Source organism: Cyprinodon variegatus, unplaced genomic scaffold (assembly GCF_000732505.1).
Source record: "Cyprinodon variegatus isolate N-32 unplaced genomic scaffold, C_variegatus-1.0 Scaffold186, whole genome shotgun sequence".
In the NCBI taxonomy this organism is placed as follows: Eukaryota; Metazoa; Chordata; class Actinopteri; order Cyprinodontiformes; family Cyprinodontidae; genus Cyprinodon; species Cyprinodon variegatus.
The window spans coordinates 504,093-523,004 of record NW_015150639.1 but is presented as its reverse complement, the minus strand read 5'-3'; the positions used below and the strand labels follow the sequence as shown (position 1 = coordinate 523,004).

The 18,912-nt window shown below is 39.2% G+C and overlaps 2 protein-coding genes across 13 annotated transcripts in view; one reads left to right on the top strand and one right to left on the bottom strand.

Annotated features, from left to right (window-relative positions):
- Positions 1–13,988, top strand: part of LOC107087536 (voltage-gated potassium channel subunit beta-2) — a 95,623-nt gene extending 81,635 nt beyond the window's left edge. For all 9 annotated transcript variants that reach the window (XM_015379161.1, XM_015379158.1, XM_015379160.1 and 6 more), the window contains 10 exons: positions 450–494; positions 999–1,043; positions 1,714–1,757; positions 1,902–1,988; positions 3,313–3,398; positions 3,506–3,626; positions 5,490–5,584; positions 6,470–6,590; positions 8,902–8,990; positions 11,927–13,988. In XM_015379161.1, coding sequence (XP_015234647.1) covers positions 450–494; positions 999–1,043; positions 1,714–1,757; positions 1,902–1,988; positions 3,313–3,398; positions 3,506–3,626; positions 5,490–5,584; positions 6,470–6,590; positions 8,902–8,990; positions 11,927–12,016 — 823 coding nt within the window. In that variant the 3' untranslated portion in view covers positions 12,017–13,988. The remainder of the gene's footprint in view (positions 1–449; positions 495–998; positions 1,044–1,713; positions 1,758–1,901; positions 1,989–3,312; positions 3,399–3,505; positions 3,627–5,489; positions 5,585–6,469; positions 6,591–8,901; positions 8,991–11,926) is intronic.
- A 1,433-nt stretch (positions 13,989–15,421) lies between these two features.
- Positions 15,422–18,912, bottom strand: part of megf6 (multiple EGF-like-domains 6) — an 84,533-nt gene continuing 81,042 nt past the window's right edge. For 3 of the 4 annotated variants that reach the window (XM_015379149.1, XM_015379150.1, XM_015379152.1), the window contains 2 exons: positions 17,755–17,916; positions 15,422–17,539 (listed from right to left, as the gene is read on the bottom strand). In XM_015379149.1, the coding sequence (XP_015234635.1) occupies positions 17,478–17,539; positions 17,755–17,916 (224 nt within the window). In that variant the 3' untranslated portion in view covers positions 15,422–17,477. The remainder of the gene's footprint in view (positions 17,540–17,754; positions 17,917–18,912) is intronic. The other variant, XM_015379151.1, reaches the window with a different exon arrangement.

The window sequence follows — 18,912 nt, the reverse complement described above, 5'->3', positions numbered from 1 at the left end:
TTCCAGCTTGCAGCCTGGTGTTTAGCTCTACAGATACTGGTTCCTGACACTAAAATAAAAACAAAAAGACAAAACTCCTTCCTCTCTGTTCATGGCCTCAGTGTCTGAAAGACTTTCATTGAGCAACCTGGTGTCATCTCATTGTTTGTCAGAGCAAGAGAACCACAGAGACACAAACAGCTTTCTGGCCAGTCCTAATGAGCCCCATGTTGATAGTAATGTCGCTCATTAGCACCCCTTCAGCTTTTAATGAGACACATAGCGGTGTCTCAGGACCCGCTGACTCTGACCGGCCCGCTGATTCACACCATCAGATCCTTAACAGGTGCTCCTTAGAGTGTGGGGTGTGCACTCAGTGCTTCAATTTAATCCAGAAATCCAACCTTAACCCTCACATCTTCTCAGCGCTATCTTAATTTAATCTCTGCTTCGTTTTGTTTGCTTTGCAGGGCAGAGGTGGTGCTCGGGAACATCATAAAGAAGAAAGGATGGAGGTATGGGCTCTCTGTAATCCAGCCTGATGCTTTTAAATTTCCGTTGCAGCAACAGAGCTCGCCTGATGTATCTTTTATCAACCCTCATCTCTAACCTGATAGTAGGCTTTGTAATATGTGTTGTGAAGCAGAACAGTAAGGTCCCAGTCCACCAAACACTAAACTAAAGGAGGCCTTTACTCCAGTGTTCCTTCTCAACGAGGCTGAATAATGGATGAACTTCTTGTTTATCTGTGATTAGCTTTTGTAGTTGATTTCAGATCAAAGTCTAAACTTGCACCAGAACACGTCAGTATCGCACATTAAATAGTAAAGTTTTAATTCATTATTCCCCTACAGATGTGTGTAAGTTACCCGTTATAGTATGTGCTGGAAAACAAGACCAGACTCTTGTGCAAGATGCAGAAATCACTTGTCTCCTCTGCATTAGTTTGAGGTTTTCAGTGACTCAGCGGGTTCATGTGGCAGCTGTTTTAACAGATGTGCTGTCATCTTCTGTTTTAGACGCTCCAGTCTGGTGATAACCACAAAGATTTTCTGGGGCGGCAAGTAAGTTTTTATCCTGATGCCAAATGAAAAACTATCCCCTTGTGTAATTTCTCCTGCCCCATCTGATGCCGATGCCCCCGCCGGTAATGGGATCATATGTCAACTGTTGTCAGGTTCTTCTAAGTGAAGCTGAAAACATCTCATGTTTCACGGATGATCAGATGATGTTCTCTCTGCACTAGGCATACTAAGAAAAATATTTAAATGTCATTGTATTAAAAAACAAATGAAATAAATGATCCACTTAAATTTTGCTGAATACTTTTATTTAATATTTTTAGTTTTCCTTGTGTCTACCTCTCTTTCTACCAAAAGGTAGAAAAAAAATAGGTTTTGCTCTGGTACATCAGTCTCCACTCACCCCTTCCCTTATCGTTTCCTTAGTGTATTAAGTGTAGCAAGAGACCTTCAAGATTGAGGAGTAGCGAGCCTCAGAAATGCTGGTTAACACAACAGCTGCAGTGTGGCAACACTTTGGATTGAAACAGAATGACAATATTATTGTGTATAGCAAATATTCTGGGACAGCATTTGTTATCCTGACAGGTCTATCGAGGGAGGGGTGGGGCTTAAAGCCATAACTTAGACCTGGTTCAATCTGAAAATGGCTAGTTGGAAGAAAGCAGCTTAATTACTTTTAATAACTCATAGTCTGCTTCCTGTTTTACAGAGCAGAGACTGAAAGAGGTTTATCTCGAAAACACATTATAGAAGGTAAGTATTGTTGCAGGATGTTACTGGATTAAGTGAAAACTTCCCACTTATTAACTGCAGGTTAATATCCTCAGTATTTTTGCTAATGAGGTTGGATGTTATAGGTGTGGAAACATGTTCACTTACTGTGGAGTTTCTTTTCAGGTTTAAAAGCTTCTTTAGAAAGACTGCAGTTAGACTACGTGGATGTAGTCTTCGCCAATAGACCCGACCCGAACACACCAATGGAAGGTAATTCTGTTTGTCCCACTGGATATTTCCACCTTGTTTTTGTTTTCCTTTTGTTTAGAAATGTTTCTATGAAAAAAACCTCCTATTCGTCTCTATGACTACTGCAATGCGAAGACTTGGATGTACTATCCTTCTGTAACTGAAACGTCTATTTTTATACGCCTCCTGTGGTCCGGGTGCTTCCACCTCCACAGTGGGAATGATGATAGATGCTGATGCTGGAGACCTTTAAATGGCAGCATTTCTAACTGTGTGTGGGCTCAGCTGGACGCTCAGTGTCCATCTGTTGCAGCGGTAGAACTTCCACTCAGGGTTAAAGTTGAGCCTAAGGTCACGTTTCTGCCTTTAGTTTGTCGCTTCACTGGACTCGTTCATTAAAAATTATCTCACATTTCTGAAAAATGCTATTTTTTATCTGTTACCACCATTTAACCAAACTTAGTGGTTAAACCATTCATTTTGTTCCTAACTGAGGGGGTAAACAGAGTCAAAAAGATATTTAACTGCTCCTCTTTCACCTCAGAAAAAATACCTCTTAAGCCAAGAATCCACAGAATGATAAGAAGGAGCGATTTTTTTCCAGAAGCAGGGCATCCGTAAAGTTAATAGATGGTTGCAGGATTACTGAGGGGTTGATGCAATCTTATTTTATTACACTCCTGTGCTTCTGCTCTTGTCTGGGAAGCCCGATCGTTATCTAACCCGTTTCATGTTTTGCTCCGCTGCCTCACACACAAAACAAACTGTCACTCCAGCCAATGAAAAGACGGAAATTAAAGCCAGGCGAAAGGGAGACTTCATTTGGCACGTGCCAGATTTGTCTCCAAATCGAAATCCCTTCTTTAAATAAGATATACTAATGTGAAGCTACAATGCTTTGAGATGAATCTCTTTAATATTCAACATGTCTATTAGAGGGAAGGAAAGTAATCATCCATGACGTATTTTTAACCCCCTCTGCTTAAGATACATAAGCTGCCATCCTGTGTGTCAACCCACTTTGTGTGCGATTAAAAATCTGAACTGCCGCACATATGGCTGTCATCTCTTATTCATCTCACTTGGCTCCTGTTTCATGTTGCATGCTTCAAATTTAAAGCAGATCCTTGTAAATATTAGCATGAGTATCATTCAAGTCTTGCCTTGTTGAGAGCAGATGTCACGGTCATCAGGATTCTCTGGGTTCTTATTAACATAATTGCCTGTGATATTTGGATAACAAATGTATTTTTCTTTGTAAAATTAGAGCAGATTTATGGTGGAGCAGTGTGCTGCAGAAAACACAACAGGAGAGCTCAGGGTTTTTTCCTATGCGTTTCTGCAGAAACTGTACGAGCTATGACGCATGTAATAAACCAGGGTATGGCCATGTACTGGGGAACATCCCGCTGGAGCCCGATGGAAATAATGGTGAGAACACCAAAATGAGAATGTTAGAAATGAAAATTAAAGATTGGATTGATTTTCCTCCTCTTTCTGCTGATGCCTAATTTGGTTTATTTGACGTGCTTCTTTAGGAGGCGTACTCCGTGGCAAGGCAGTTCAACCAGATTCCTCCTATATGTGAGCAGGCAGAGTATCACATGTTCCAGAGGGAGAAGGTGGAGGTGCAGCTTCCTGAGCTTTTCCATAAGATAGGTGAGCATGGATCTAGAAGAAGAATAAATGTCTTTAAATGGTAACTGGGATGCATGAGCTGTAGCTGGAATATTCCTTACCTCCTATTTAAAATTTGCATTATAAACATAACATTGGAATTAATGTTAGTTTTAAATAGAATCTTAGATTCAACGGCTTTAATTATAACACTAAAGTCAATTGATGTATTATAATGTTGACCGTTTTAGTTGGGTGGTCACAATGTTACAATTTCAAACTCTATATCATTAATCCAGGAAAATAATCAATGTCTTGATATCATTTTCAATACCTCTGGGATTAAAAATGACAAATAATTAAAGCCTAAAAAAAAAGAAAAATTAAGAAACTCTTGATTCCTCCGACGGACCATGGAGCATGCTCTCTCAACGGAACCACTGATTCTACTTAAATAAATGTGTAAAATGGTTAACAGACCTGAAATTAACAATAGCAAAAATATGCAAGCAGCACTTGTCTTTGGGATCAATAGCATACGGATTATGTATCTCGATGTAGTATTAATACGTTTGATAACCATTCTATTTTGGAATCATAGAATGGTTTTTATAGCAATTTTAATTTTCCAACATAGATTTGAAAAACATTAAATCACACATAAAATACATTTTAAATGTCTCCCTCGCTTCTACTTCATTAAAAATGTTTTTTTTTTTTTTATTTTAAATGTTGATGCCTTTAAAAAGTGGAAATGTTAAGCATTTAATTAACATTTACATTGACCTTTAGCTCAGCTAGGGATGAGCCAAAAGGGCTGTTTTTTACAGGCAAATTTTTGCCTAAATTAAAAAGATTCAACAGTGGCTATATTCCTAAATAGTTAATACTTGTTAGGATAATTATGATTGATGATGTGTGCGTTTATTACACCTTGGTATTGGCTTCCTGTTGCGTGTCAGAACTGATGTTTTAATCTAATTAAGACTGTTCCTCTGTTTGGATATACAGTTATAATCTTCATTCTGTACGTGACAAAGATTTGGAAATGTAATGAGAGTGGTGTCCTTCAGCTAAGAATGAAGTGTAATATTTTGATAAGGCTGGAGTCATAATATCTACTCATCTGCTAACGAGTCTGATGTAAAATAAGATGATGTGGCAGATTTAATACATATAAGTTATGAAGTGTTACTTAAAGAGTCTGTCCTGAGTGATCTCCTTTCAGGAAAAAGAACTGGAGAGATATAGAGCATCAAGGTGCCTACACAGAGCCTATCTTCAACATACTGCAGTTCAATTCTTTGTAATTTGAAAACCTGAGATGTTTATGTCAGAAAGGAAATAAGCCACATGATCAACACCATTAGCTAGCCTATATTTAATTTAAATGGAGTTATGTTCTGCAAATAAACTTTGGCTTCTTTGATTAATCAAAATGTTTTTATTGCAACACAGAATTTACATTTCAGTACGTTCGTCAGTCCTAAGGTCTTTTGTTGTCTCTCTTTTTTAAGGGAGTATTACAAAAATGTGCTAACAGTCCACAAACCGCAACCATGACAAACAGTCAGAGTTCTTAAAGATTGCCTAGGAGCACCAAACAATACCCAAGATATAGCCGGAGCTTGACTTATGGAATGCTATAGACAGCTCTGGACAGCTCATTTCGCCTTATGACATCATAAAGGGCATAGTTTTTAAACAGAGCATTTTGAGCACACATTAAAAGGTGGAGAAATGGTAGAGGTCAAAGGGTTTTTTTTTTTCTCATTTGTGAATCTCATGCGCAGGCTTCAGGACATATGAATGTTACAAAATGTTTATAGTATGAATTTTGCATAATGTTGGACCTTATAGTCAGCAACTCTTTCTGATGATGATGACAAACTCTTCTGTTTGTAGGTGTTGGGGCCATGACATGGTCTCCGCTGGCTTGCGGGATCATCTCAGGGAAATACGACGGCAGGGTGCCTCCCTACTCTCGGGCGTCTCTGAAGGTAGACCCAGCACCATGCCGCTGATCGGCAACCGCTCCGTTCATCTTTGTCACTCTCACTCCTCTGTGTTCCCCCTCCCCCACTGGTTGCAGCTTGTTTGTTTTATTATGCTTCTGTCTCTTTCAGGTTCGGTACCTCTGCATATTGTGCAGCTGTGTGTGTGTTGTCAGTGCCGTGTTGACATCGTCCACCTCTTCGATGTTGTTTATCTGCCATCGGGCTCTGGCCCAACACATTTTAATGCACAGACTATATAATATACACATGCATGTATGTGTGCACAATGAAAAATAGTTCTAATCGGACCCTCAAAAATAATTCAAGGTGATTTATAAACAGGTTTTCTTATCAGTGTGAGGGTATTAAGGTTTATGTGAAATAGTTTTTAAAAAGGAGATTTATATCAGGGAACAGCCAGAAACTCATGAAACATAAAAACCCTCCTTACCCTTCACGCTGTTGTGTCCCATTGTGGTGAAGTGGCATGTTTTATGTCTGTGGATTGTTTATCACTAAGTGGTTCATGAAACAGATCCCTTCTGTTGGTGTTGTTCAGTTCTTGCTTCGTGTTTGGCTCAGTGTTGCCTGTAGATGTTGTGTGCTTTTGGCACTTTAGCTGCGTAACCAATAGATTCTTTGACTGAGATGTTTTTCCCTCAGCTGGGCACAGCTATCTTATATTTTCAGTAAAGCGACCCAGCCCGATCAGGATTCCCATCTCTTAAATAAAGATAAAAACGTGCTGTGTGAGAAGGAACAGCTGTGTTCACCCCAGCTGAGGTTTTGACAGCCGAAGACAGAGTCACATGTTTAAAAACAGGCCCTGGTGACACAACGGTGTGAGCGGGGCTGTGTTTTTGAGCAGGTGTGCTATGTTTTCAACAGGGCTACCAGTGGTTGAAGGACAAGATCTTGAGCGAGGAGGGCCGGCGTCAGCAGGCGAAGTTGAAAGAGCTGCAGGCAATCGCGGAGCGGCTGGGCTGCACACTGCCCCAACTCGCCATCGGTACGCAGATACACTCTGCCGCTCTCTCTCTTTCTGTCTGTCTGTCCGTCCCTCTGCCTCGGACGGGCCCGGGGTCAGTGGCGCTCTCGCAGCTGTCTGGTTTCACATGTTGTGTTGTCACGTGTCTGTCTGACTCACAGAGCACCTTCTTATATGAATGAGACATAAACACGGTATCAAATACAAACATGGATCCAACTCATTCCCATAATTAGGACAGAAACATGCTGAATGTTAACACGTTGCATGCAAAAATGTAAACTGAGGTTGCCTCATGCATTTAACAGCTATGAGTCTCTGCATCAAAATAGGATCTACCAATCCAGCAAGTGACGGAAATCTATTTACTACTGGCAGCAAAGTGACAAACCTCCAAGGTGCAGAGTCCTGTTAAACCATCAGACTTTAGAAATGAGCTGCGTAAATCACAGACTGCCTGCAATCTCAGATTGGATTGCTGCAGATTCTTCACCCTAACTGTAAAACACAGACATAAATTAAGTTTCACAGCCCATTAGTGAACAGCCAATTTCCATAACTCCTCTCAGAGCTTCTAAAGGCTGCACAGCAGATTTATATGAACTCTGTCGTCCTTTAGACTCAAATGTTGTGGCAGAAAGAAAATACCCTGCCTTTAGCTTGGGGCTGTGCATTTGAAGCAGGTGTTAAATCCAGGAATCAGCCATTGAATATGACAAGTGAGCGAAGTTAATAGATGTTGGTGGAGTTTTTCAGGCCATTAGGCATCATGTGTTTGTGTCAAATCCAGATGAAAAAGCTTCAAGTGTTCTCTTTACTGGGTAGTAATCTCAGTTTGGTAGAATTGCATTGAGTCATAATCCTACTATTTTTATAGCAACATTTTAACTCCCTTTGTTCTTTAATCTGCTTACAACTATAGCTTCCTGAATTGCAAAAGCATTCAGTTGTATTGCGTAATACAGCCTCCAATTATAATCGCACACCGAGCAGGGATATGTTATTTTTGTGTCCGTTGTATTTTTTTTTTTTTTTTTTTCAGAGCGATCGCAGAATGTCAGATTTCCTGCTTATCCTCAGCACAGTTCACTGATGAGAATTTAAAAAAGAAAAACTGCACCAATTTCTGTACTCTGAGAGGTTTGCAGATTTGGTCCTAGATCGTGTATCTGTGCTTCTTCAGGATGATAATTTAGAGCAGCAATCCACATCCAAATTGTCCTGGATCAAAGTAGACACAAAAGAGGAGGATCTATTCAAATGCCTGATATATCTATTGTGAAATGCATTCATCACAATAATTAGCCTTTTGTTTACAGAATCCAACTTTAAATGCCCACAAATCAAGCTAAGAACGACCATAAATATTAATTCAAAGATGCACCCTGAGCAGGAAAACACAAATTTTAATGTAGTAAACATGGCTTAATTCACACTACTCTGCAACAGCAAATGAAGAAAAGTTTTAAAAATATGTGAAGGGGTTCCCTTAAAAGCACAGTGGGCTCCATATTTTCCATGGTTTAGTTTAGGGATCCTGAGAACAACATGTTGTGCCCTGGATCAATACTGAAACTGAATGTGAAGCTGTGGAAACCTCATAAAACTAATATATGTAGGGAGTTTCTCTAGGTTAATATCCTGGTGCAGATGTGACACCCAAGGTGGTACCATTGTTTGAGGATGGCAGCTTGAATCTTTTTTTTTTTTTTTTAAGATTATTTTTAGGCTCTGGTGGACTTTATTTTGTTATTTTTGAAAGTACGTAGACAGCAAAGTGGGTTACAAGAGAGGGGAGAGACGTTCGGCAAAGGTCAGCAGGATCGGGACTCACAGCTGTGACAGCTCGGATATTGGTCATGCGCTCTTCCTCCACAGCATAGCAGGAATTACCTCCACAGCATAGCAGGAATTACCTCCACAGCATATCAGGATTCCATAAACCCTTTTTTTAATCCAGTTCAAAACCCTGTGATTAAAGTTGATTTCAATTATTCAGTGATCTAGGATGTTAGTGTTGCAGAGCAACTCCTGTGTAATTTTCTACTTGTTTTATCCTAATCACTTTGAATGAGTACAGGATACCAAGCAACAAGGTATGAGATGCTCTTTTATTCATAATCAAACAAAATGCATCCAAGGTTATTTGTTGTGTAACACTAATGTGTAGTGTACAGTAGCTAATATGTGTATCCAGTTATACTGTTATAGTTTACTTGGTTTCAATATGGAAAAAGTGTTATTTTGAGCAGCATGCTTTTGTGTGTGTGTCATGGATGTGGCCCGATGTGTGTGTTTGGTGATGTCATCAATGTTTACTGGTCTTCTGCAGCGTGGTGCCTACGAAACGAGGGGGTGAGCTCTGTCCTTTTAGGGGCATCAAACACGGACCAGCTGATGGAGAACATAGGAGCGATCCAGGTGAGGCCGCAAAACGTTTCTTTTCTGTTCCTGCAGAGCACATTAAGCATTTTTTTTTTCTTAAAGCGAAACCCATCTCATCAGGCTCTGATTTCTCAGTTCTTCCACTCCTGAGTAGAGTTCGGCCTTTGAGCAGGTTTTACTGTACCATGTTAATAAGGTCAACCGCGTATCAGTAGCCGAGGGGATTGGAGATGCGCTCTCGACCACTTCCTGCTCGGCTGATAAGACTTGTTTTTTAATGGGGTTAGCATACTGGTTGGTTTTTACGTCCCTACTTCGTATTATGCTTGGCCTGCAGTAAAGCCCATCCCCTGTCTCCTCGATTTTTGATGCTTTGACTTCCCTCCCATGTCTGCTTGTGCGCGCTCTAAACCTGCCCTCTGTGCATTTGATATTTGGGCTTTAAAATGTTACTCTTACATTTCCTGAGGCATTTGTATTTTTCCTTTTGCCAGACCTTTTTATCACACACCATGAATTACAACACAGGCACATATGGAAATGAGTTTTACTTTGAAAAGTGCAGAGAAACATACTTTCCACCTAAAATCTGTATTTTTTATTTATAATGTTAATAGTATTGGGTACATGTGGAATGGATTAAAAAATCTTGATGAATTAATTTGAATGCATAATAAAAAAATGTACCCACTGAATAATTGATACATTTAGATCTTTAAATTTGACAGACTTCTTAGCATCACAACAACATGGGTGGAAATAACAAGGGGTTTGCAGCTTCTTCAGACTTATTGGTACCCCTAGGAAAGATATTAAAAAAGGCTAAAAGTCTTTTATTGTAGTAGTAAAACCCAAAATATTAAAAACATTCTCTTTACTCGTTTAAATTTGCATTTTTTAAACAGGACTGGTTGATTACAGCCGTTACTTTCCAATAACATTCTGGCCAGATTGTTTGACTTTCTTATGGCTCCGTCTGATATACTGTAGAGCTTTATGAACAGTATCTTTATGCTCATAGGTATGTGGAGAGATCAAGAAGCCTGAGAAGAGTGAAAGTCAATATCCTCATCACATTATTCCTTTTTATAATATAATCCATAATGTTATATGTTCTGCCGAACCTCTGGAGATTTGAAGAATATTTATCTTAAATGAATCATTGAGAGCCAAGAAACATGACTCCTGTGATTCTTAATCAAAGGTTGGATTTCTACCGACAGTCGTTACAGCTGCAATAACAGCAAAACTTCTAACGCATATTTAATCTGAATGCCAAAAAATCTGGATAGTTGATAAACAACAATGTTCCATCTTTATAGTTTTAAATTCAAACGGTGTATTCATGAAAAATGGTACAATGATAAAGCCGAGTGATGTTAATCTGAACTTGTGTTTAGGAATAATTAAGTTACTTAAAGCGTTTTGTACTCAAAGGCTAACTAGTGATGACCAAAGGGAAGGTAAGAGATCTGATGTTAATCAGGAGATCTTCAGCTGGATTGGCCATTAACACTAACCAAAGAAAAAAAAAAAAGCCTTGAACCTTTCTGATGTTTGCAGCATAAATAAGAGGCATAGGGAATGCAAGCAACACTTATCAGCTGTTAGTTTGTTGCTGCAGACAGAAAGTTAGAAGCTTTGGTATTTCTAAAAGGAACAACTTGTATAGAATTGTACTCGCATCATGCAAAAAGCTGTTAAGAACAAAACAAGACTTTCCACAACATGTCTGCTGGCCCCCTGCTGTTGACGTCACAATACAGCAATGCCACTCAGACACCTGTTTCTTACGAATCAAATCTTTTCTGGGGTCTAAATGTATTGTTACCAAGTCTTGTGTTTTAAGACAGAATGAAATCTGCTATTTAACAAGGTGACACAAAAATTTTATAACTTGTTTTTACTAGGACTTGAGGTCAGGAGAGGATAAATTAAACATCTTAGAAAATTTCCTTCATGGAGATTTTAAACAAAGAAAACAGTTCTACTTGTAGAAATTCGAAGGTTTTTGATGACAAGTTAAAAGTCATGTAGCTTAAAGGTATAGTGGAGGATGCTCTTTTCCTGGGTGGACAATCTAAATAAGTGGTCCTCCTAATGTCAATCGTTCTGTTGATATGTTTGCTTAAGGCCTTTTACCCCAGTCTGCCCTTTACAACATAGTCCTACAGTTACTTTTTTCTCAATAGTTTTCTTATCAGTCAGTTAAAATTTCATCAATCATCAGATAGGCTAATATTACAGTTGCTCCTTAATCGACACACGAACGCTGCACCAAACTCATTCATGACCAAAGCATCATTACAGGCTGTGAGAGAGCAGATAACAGGAAGGCTGCAGCTATCATAATGCTTAACCCTTTTATTGCTAATGGAAGTGTAAAGCAACTCTGTACTGTTCACCCTTTAAGGGGCGGATCTGTCATTGAATAAGTCATGTGCTCCGGGGCGCTGCTTTATGGCTGTCTGAGCTCACCTAAAGAACTAAGCTAAATGTTTTTGTAAGGCAACAAAACCCATATGATACTTACTAAACATATTTTTGGTTCTTTTTTACGATTTAATCTAGAGGGGTGAATGTGGCCTCCATTTTACAAATAACTGCATGACTTCTCATTCTGCTGGTCTGTAGTGGTCTGCTATCGGATTCCAAAACACGGATAAGACTGTTTCATTTTGTAACAGTGCAATGTTGCCAGATACTTTCAGGAGGGCTTAGCCTGGAGGTCATGGGTCAAGCTATATGTGGCCTCCATTGTGTTCTGGGTACTCTTTGTCCCAGTTAGAGGTGTCTAGAAATCCTCCAACCTTTAAAACATATTAGAGAGGAATTGGTTAAACCAGCAAAAACGAGTCAGAAAACTGCGACAAATCTGATTGACGAATCTTGGTTTTTAAAATAAAATCTAGATCTGTTAATGTAATAGTAGTTTTTGAATCCAACATCATGTTCATCATTTCTCTTTACAGGTCCTACCAAAGCTGTCATCATCGATCACCCACGAGGTGGACAGCATCCTGGGGAACAAGCCGTACAGTAAAAAGGACTATCGCTCCTAACGGGTGCAATGGCCCCGCCCGGTAGGGCTGCACCCGGCCTGCAGCTGCAGCGCCCCACATTTGCCTGATCCTCTGTTTGCTTGAGCTTTTACTGAGTGAGACCCTGGCGCATGAGTCTGGCCTCACCAAGGCCACGCAGGGCACCTCATTTAGAGTTACAGAGATAACAAAAAGGGGGAATAAATCGAGTCACCTCCGCAGGACGGGACGGTATATAAACTGAACAGTAAGAGAGGTTAGGGATATGCGCTCATAAGTAAATCAGTTATACATCTTATTCAGCTGAAAGTACTTTAAAAATCATAGAGAAAATTTAGGAAAAAACATCTTTTTAAAAAAAAAAAAAAAAAAAAAGCACATGCTTGCTTGGCAGCCAGACCTTTTTTTTTCATAAACATTTTTCTAAAACTGAATGCAACTAAAAAAAAAATAAAAAATCTATATATAAAGTTCATACTGTAGGAATATGAGAACTGCTGTTGCACATGTACCATAGACATGCATTTGTTCCTGAGACGTTCTGTTTACAAACACTTGTGTAAAAGTCCGTCAAAGTTTCTCTGTAAGAACGTTTGTGTTGTTGACGTCAGCGGGCCCCTCGAGGGCCTCTATCAGCACTTTAGTACTGTCAGTAAAGGTGTTTGGGGGAGGGGGGGTAGTTCTAAAGAAGAGAGAACATGAATATAAACATAGTCTTATGTCGTAACCATTGCACTATAGATTCACGTCGCTTCTCGTCCTCCCTGTGTTCCCGCTGACAGTACGCTTGTCCAGCCTGACGTACCGATGCTCCTGGTGGCCAGCAGGAGCAGCACTCGTCTGCATCACTGTGTTCCCCACCCTGCCGTTTTAAAGGCCGCACAGGAGGCGATGGCGTCTCACCTCTCCTTGATCGAGTTCTGTTCCAGTATTTGCCTTATTTACAGTTGCATCGTACTGTGCTTTGGGCTTCAGCGTAGGCAGGCAGCCCTCCTCCTTGGCTGGTCCCAGCTGAGGCTTCACTGTTGGGAGTGGGAGGAAGGAGGCACGTGTCCAGTTAATCAGTGGGCTGCAGCAGCTCAGGGAAACGGAGAGGGTGGTTTCATGTGGGCGTCAGTGTTTGGTAGGTTTATTTCGTTTGTTTTTGTTTTTAGCATGGCTCGAGCCAAAGATCTTTGTCTCTTTTTAGCTGACACACTTTTACTTCCTGCAACAATACGGGGTCATCCTTAAGCATGTGTTGTCCAGCTTGGTATATCTATTTATGGGATGGACTCTATTTCATATATCTTTACCTGACCAGACTCTTATAGTGGTTAGCAAAAATATGTCCTTCATATACAGAACGCGCAAGTAGTGCGGCCAAATGCTTTTAGTGCGGTAAGATTCGGCCTAAGCAGCAGAAAACCCGGCAGACCTGGTGCTGATGGCATCAGTGTTTGTCCTTTGGGGGGGTCTCTTACTGTGACTGAAGCACAAGCTGATCGCATGTGACACATCAGCCGATGGGGTGAGCAGGATGATGCTTCTCAGCTTTAAAAAAAGTTGTGTACATAAATCTTTACAGCTCATATATCTCACTCTTATTTGAAGAAAGCTAAGAGAAAGAAAAAAAAAACACAAGTGCAGATAAAGAAAAAAAAACTTTCAGTGTTAATCAGAGATGTAAGCACTTCTCAACAACTGAAGAGATAATCAGAGGGGATATGTTACGTTTTTCTTTGAGATAAACCACTTTAGTGTGTGTGTGTAGACATGGAGATGGGATAAATAAACGAATCCTGCTCTTTAGCCTGCTGTAATAACATCCATGTTTAAGTCATATTTGCATCATTTGTTTTTGAGTAAATAAAACAGATGAAGGCCAAAATAGGTTTCACTCTGGAAAAATGAAAAAGTTAATTTATCTGTGAAGTTCCTGTCCTGGTATTTTCATATGCAGGAAGCAAAAAAGAAGTCTGAGACTTTGAAAAGGAAGTGGTGACATTTTAGGGGGAAAAAAACACGTTTGTTTTCTTTCTTTCCAAGAAGCAAGACTGACATTTTATCTAGCTACATTTGCTAAATGGATCGCAGGGAGGAGTAGCTGGTTTACCTCAGTTTTACCGGAACCAAAATTCACCTGCAAGCATCTTTAAAGCGCCTCAATAAACGCATCAGACTGTTTTATGGCCAGGGCAGAAAGTTTGAACACTTCCTGCAGTTTGATGTCATTGTTCCAAATAAGTGTTATTATGAATTTGAAATTTTAAGTCTCCTTTTTGAATTGTTCATTATGAGAAGAGTAGATCTTTCCTGAAGGCTGCCAGGATAGTTAGCTATCTGTTCAAAGCTAAAACCTTTCTAGATGTTTCATCAGGAACTGTTGTCTCATTTATAAGTCATTTTGCCCAGACTGACATCAGCAGTATTAGATGTGAAATTCTAAACCAGTGGTACTAATAGGCAGATGGGTGAATAGAGCAGGAGTCATTTAAATACATATCTGACTCCGACTGAAATGTTTAAAGCATTGTTACAGAGCGGTTTGTCTCAATGTGAGGCGCTTTTAGGAGCTTAATTTACTATTTTCATAAACAAACTAGTAGAAATTAAAGGGCTTGTACAGATCAGTATTGACCGTTTAGGTCGATGGAGCCAACTAACCACATTGAATAACTCATTAGCAAACTAAACAAAACTACAGTGTGCTTTGTATTTTTTCCTGCAAACTGGATGTTTGTGCGTTTTTAAAAAGCATCAAGAAAATATTAACATCCTTTCTATATAATTGCAGCCTATAAGAACTTCCCTATTTTCTTTGTGAGGACGTTTTAAATGTATCTCTGCTTCTTACTGCACATTAGTGGGGGTCAAAAATATCCATACGATGAACTTAACAGTCCTGACAGCCCGGTTCTGGCTGGTTGTAGTGGTTTCATTGTAGATCAGAATAAGGAGAACGTTCTTATCATTCTCTTCTGCTTTAAAAAGTGAGAAGTCCTAATTTCGTTTGTTTTCTCTGATTCATTGGTGATACAGTGATGCTCAGCACCAACAAAATTAACAAATTAAGTAAATAAATACTTTCCTCAGGAGGGAGAATGAAGAATAACTCTTCGGTTTAGCATCTTGTTTAGAACCTGGAGGTGGATGGGTGTCAGTCTTCTTTTCAGAAGTAAAATAAACATGTTTCAGTAAATGTCCATTTTCCTTTGAACTGTGCATCTCCTTGTCCCATTGCTGGTACTAGTAACTGCACATCGCTTGAATACCTTCATGTTTTGAGGCCTCTGTGTGTGGGTGTGTGTGATGCCCTAATCTGTGCAGGGAATTAAATGCTTTAAGAGTTCCTAGTTTTATCATGTTTCCTGTTCCGATGGTATGTTAAAGATCCAACAAAAGGACAGAGTTTAGGTTATACAGAGAATATATTTTTATGTTTTAGCCTTTAAAGGCATAGAGAACATTAAACGAGCTGTTATTTTTATTTCCCATCATGCTGCATTATCCTGTCAGTATTGTATGGAGTTTAAGGAATGACCAAAACAAACGTGTGTGTGTGTGTGTGTTCTGAGGGATGCTCGGATGAATTCACTGAAGACCACGCAGTGGGAGCCTGGCATCTTCTGTACATACTCTGACCTTTGTGTACATACTTGTGGTTGTGATCACCTCTGCCTTTTTCTCTTTTTATTTGTAGTTTTACTTTTTTTTGCAGGCGTTGCTATCTGCACTGTGCTTGAATCTGAAACTTAGACAGGATGTACAGCTTCAATCTTTAACTGAAAAAAAATGAATTAATGATAAAAGATAAGAATGGTAAACCAACTAAGTGTGTCTGTCTTTATTTCTCAACTTGGTCATTGATCATTAATCAGCTGTAAAACATACAAAATATAAATATGAAGTAATTTTTACACAGAATCTACTTGAGGACAGTTTCTAGATTGTGTTGCTTCATTTAATGTGACTTAGATCAAAAAAAAAAAATAACTTAGCTGTCCAACATTTAAGCATGTGTAATATCCCATCATTCAACAGAGATACAGGTAATGTACTCATAACCTTTACATTGTGCAAGACTTGCATTAGATTCATTTATTGTAGGCAGCCAACACAAATTACTGTATTTAAAGCCATCCATCCATGTTTGATAAATCAAATATAAAAGTGTGGCTCTTTTTTACTGTGACAACCTTAAACTCCTGTGCACAGATTTGCCTTTATGATTTATCTAAGTATCTACCTGTGTAATTTAGTACAACGTTCTGTGAATGCCTTGGAGGGTTACCTTTAGAACAAACTGCTTCCTGGAGGTAAATGGCAAACATAATTATGGAGAAGATTAGTCCCTGCAAGACTCTGGGCTTCAATTCTCCTAATATATTTGTAATGTAGCCCACATACACATGCATCCATAGAAACAGATTGTTGCATATTCCAAACACACAACAAACAATATCTGAGGTACGCTGCTGCCATTAAAGTTACCCTTAATAGTTCTCATTTGCATATTACATTTACATATTATTTAAGTTAATTCAGGCAGCAAGGGCTTATTTATGAGGATTTATTTAATTAATTTGGCTTTGCATAAAGCACTATTCCACCCATTATCCAAAAAGGAGCAGATCAATGCAAAGCCAAACAGCAAGGAAAGAATCAGAAGCAAACAAGAGGCCACTGGATGAGCTGTAAAGGTCCAAAGCTCAGCAAGCAAAATCTGAGGATCATGTAGGTGATGCAATTCTGCTCAAGTCTGATCTGATTGGCTACACAGAGAACACACTATGAGAAATTATGGTCAACCTTTAGGGGAAAATCGGTCATAAAATTTCAGCTATAATGGAGTTTATATCAAGGTTTTTCAGTTTTAAAATAGTACAGACTGAGGTCTGATTTAAAAAACATATTATGCAAATATTGATCTTCATAGATGTCTACACATGTAGAAAGCTGGTGGAGAAAAAACCCCAGCAGATTTGCAGCTGCAGCTAAAAATCTATAGTCAATTGACTGAGGGGTGTGGCATACAAATAAACATTTTTAATGGATTTTCAGCCATTAGTCATTCTGTTTTGACTTCACAATAATTCATTACTTTGTGTTGCTTTGACATGAATCATAAGTGAATATATGAAAGTTTGTGGCTGTTAAAAGTGAAATGTAAAAAAATGGTATAATTTGGGTTCAATTGTTGGAAATTGCTGCCTTTTAATCACTATTAAAATCTGCATGAATTGCTCCTGGGAGGGTTTAATATACAGTGCCTGCAAAAAAGTTAAATTAAATGACTTTACAAGAGGTCTTGCAAATAATGTCCTGATGCTGCACTCTGCTTATGGGAATATAGTCACAGTTTTCCCACAGATCCAGGTTGCAACCTTGTTTTCAGCTGCAGTTCTCTTCAGAGTCTCTACAGAGGCTGCTGCTTCCTGTCAGACTTTTTCATTTCATTGTTCGTCTGTCCCAGTTTCAGTTTTCCAGCTCTGTGGAGCTGTTATAATGAGTTATGCATAGAGTCCCCTCTGCTGCTTCCATAGCTGAGGAGTTGGGGTCCACCTGAGGGGAAATCAGCATATGAAGCAGAGCTGTGAGTCCAACACTCAGATCTGATCAAAACAAACTGAAAGAAATAAACAACACAGCAACATTAGCTGCAGTGTCTGCACTTCTGCCCCACACAGATGGTACCTGAACACCGTCAGCATTTGACACTGCTTATTCACTCTGATTTCACCGAGTCAGCAAAGAGGCATCCTTTGATACTGACTCACCTCCAGTGTGTGTGTGTGAAGTCACTGCTGTACCTTCCTGACAGGAGAGTCCCATCCAGCCGTGAGGGCAGAGGCAGCGGCCGCTGCGACGGTCGCACTCTGCCCCATTCGTACACTCGCAGGTCTCTGCGCAGTCTGGCCCGTAACGGTCACCTCTGCAGTCTGAAACAGAACCAGGATCAGTAAAGAATAAACAAGAGCCTGCATGGCAGCTTCATCAATGCAGCTTTAAACTAATTTTCAACAATATTAATAACATCCTTTTATGATTTTTTTTTTTTTTTTACCTTGTTGGATAAACTTGATAGAAAAGTGTTGATCAAACACTGATTAATAACACCTGAGATGCACACAGGCCAGTGGCCATTACCAAAGCTAACACCTATCATTATAAAAACTTTGTTAGAAAAATGGTACATCTATTTTAAAATATTTAAGTACAACCCTGGGGATAATTTTTGGTTTTATTTGGTCAAAATTCAGCTTTAAAGATTATCCTGGAAGTCCAGTAAACGGCGAATAATGAATTCTATTTAATACACCAATTATTAGAGAACAGCGAGGAACTTTATAGAGAAAATATTCGAGTTTAACTTCAGCATCTCGGCATCAGCCTGTAGATACAACAGCTGAAGATGTCAAGACTGATTGCCATCAACATTTTCAGCTTCAGTTCATTGTCAGAGTACCATCTATGCACGATGACATGATTATGTCACACAGATGTCCAACAACCATAACAGGGGAAGTTTAAAGGTGAACACAGTGCACAAGTTCAAAGCTGCCTCTCAGAGCTGTAAGAACAAAACTTTTTTTTTCCAGTTTACTCTTAATGCATTATTTAAAACAACTTTTTCCTTTTTCTTTGGTGCCCATGAAATATGAAGTAGGTTTGCAGGCAGTCCACGGAGAAAGTCTTCCTAACAGTTCTGAGCTGATGTTTTGTGAAATTCGTTGATCAAAAGTAATTTTTCATCTCAAAAAATATTCCAGTGTTGAATATTTCATTATATGCTGTCGGGGTTAGAAAAAGGCTGAAATCCAAAAAACTGCTTTTATACTCAAGTCTCCTCTATTTCTTCATATTCCAATTTAAAGTGCATCTTTGAGTCTAAACCATTATAACTCTTAATATGAAACCAAAGTAGATTTCTTTTT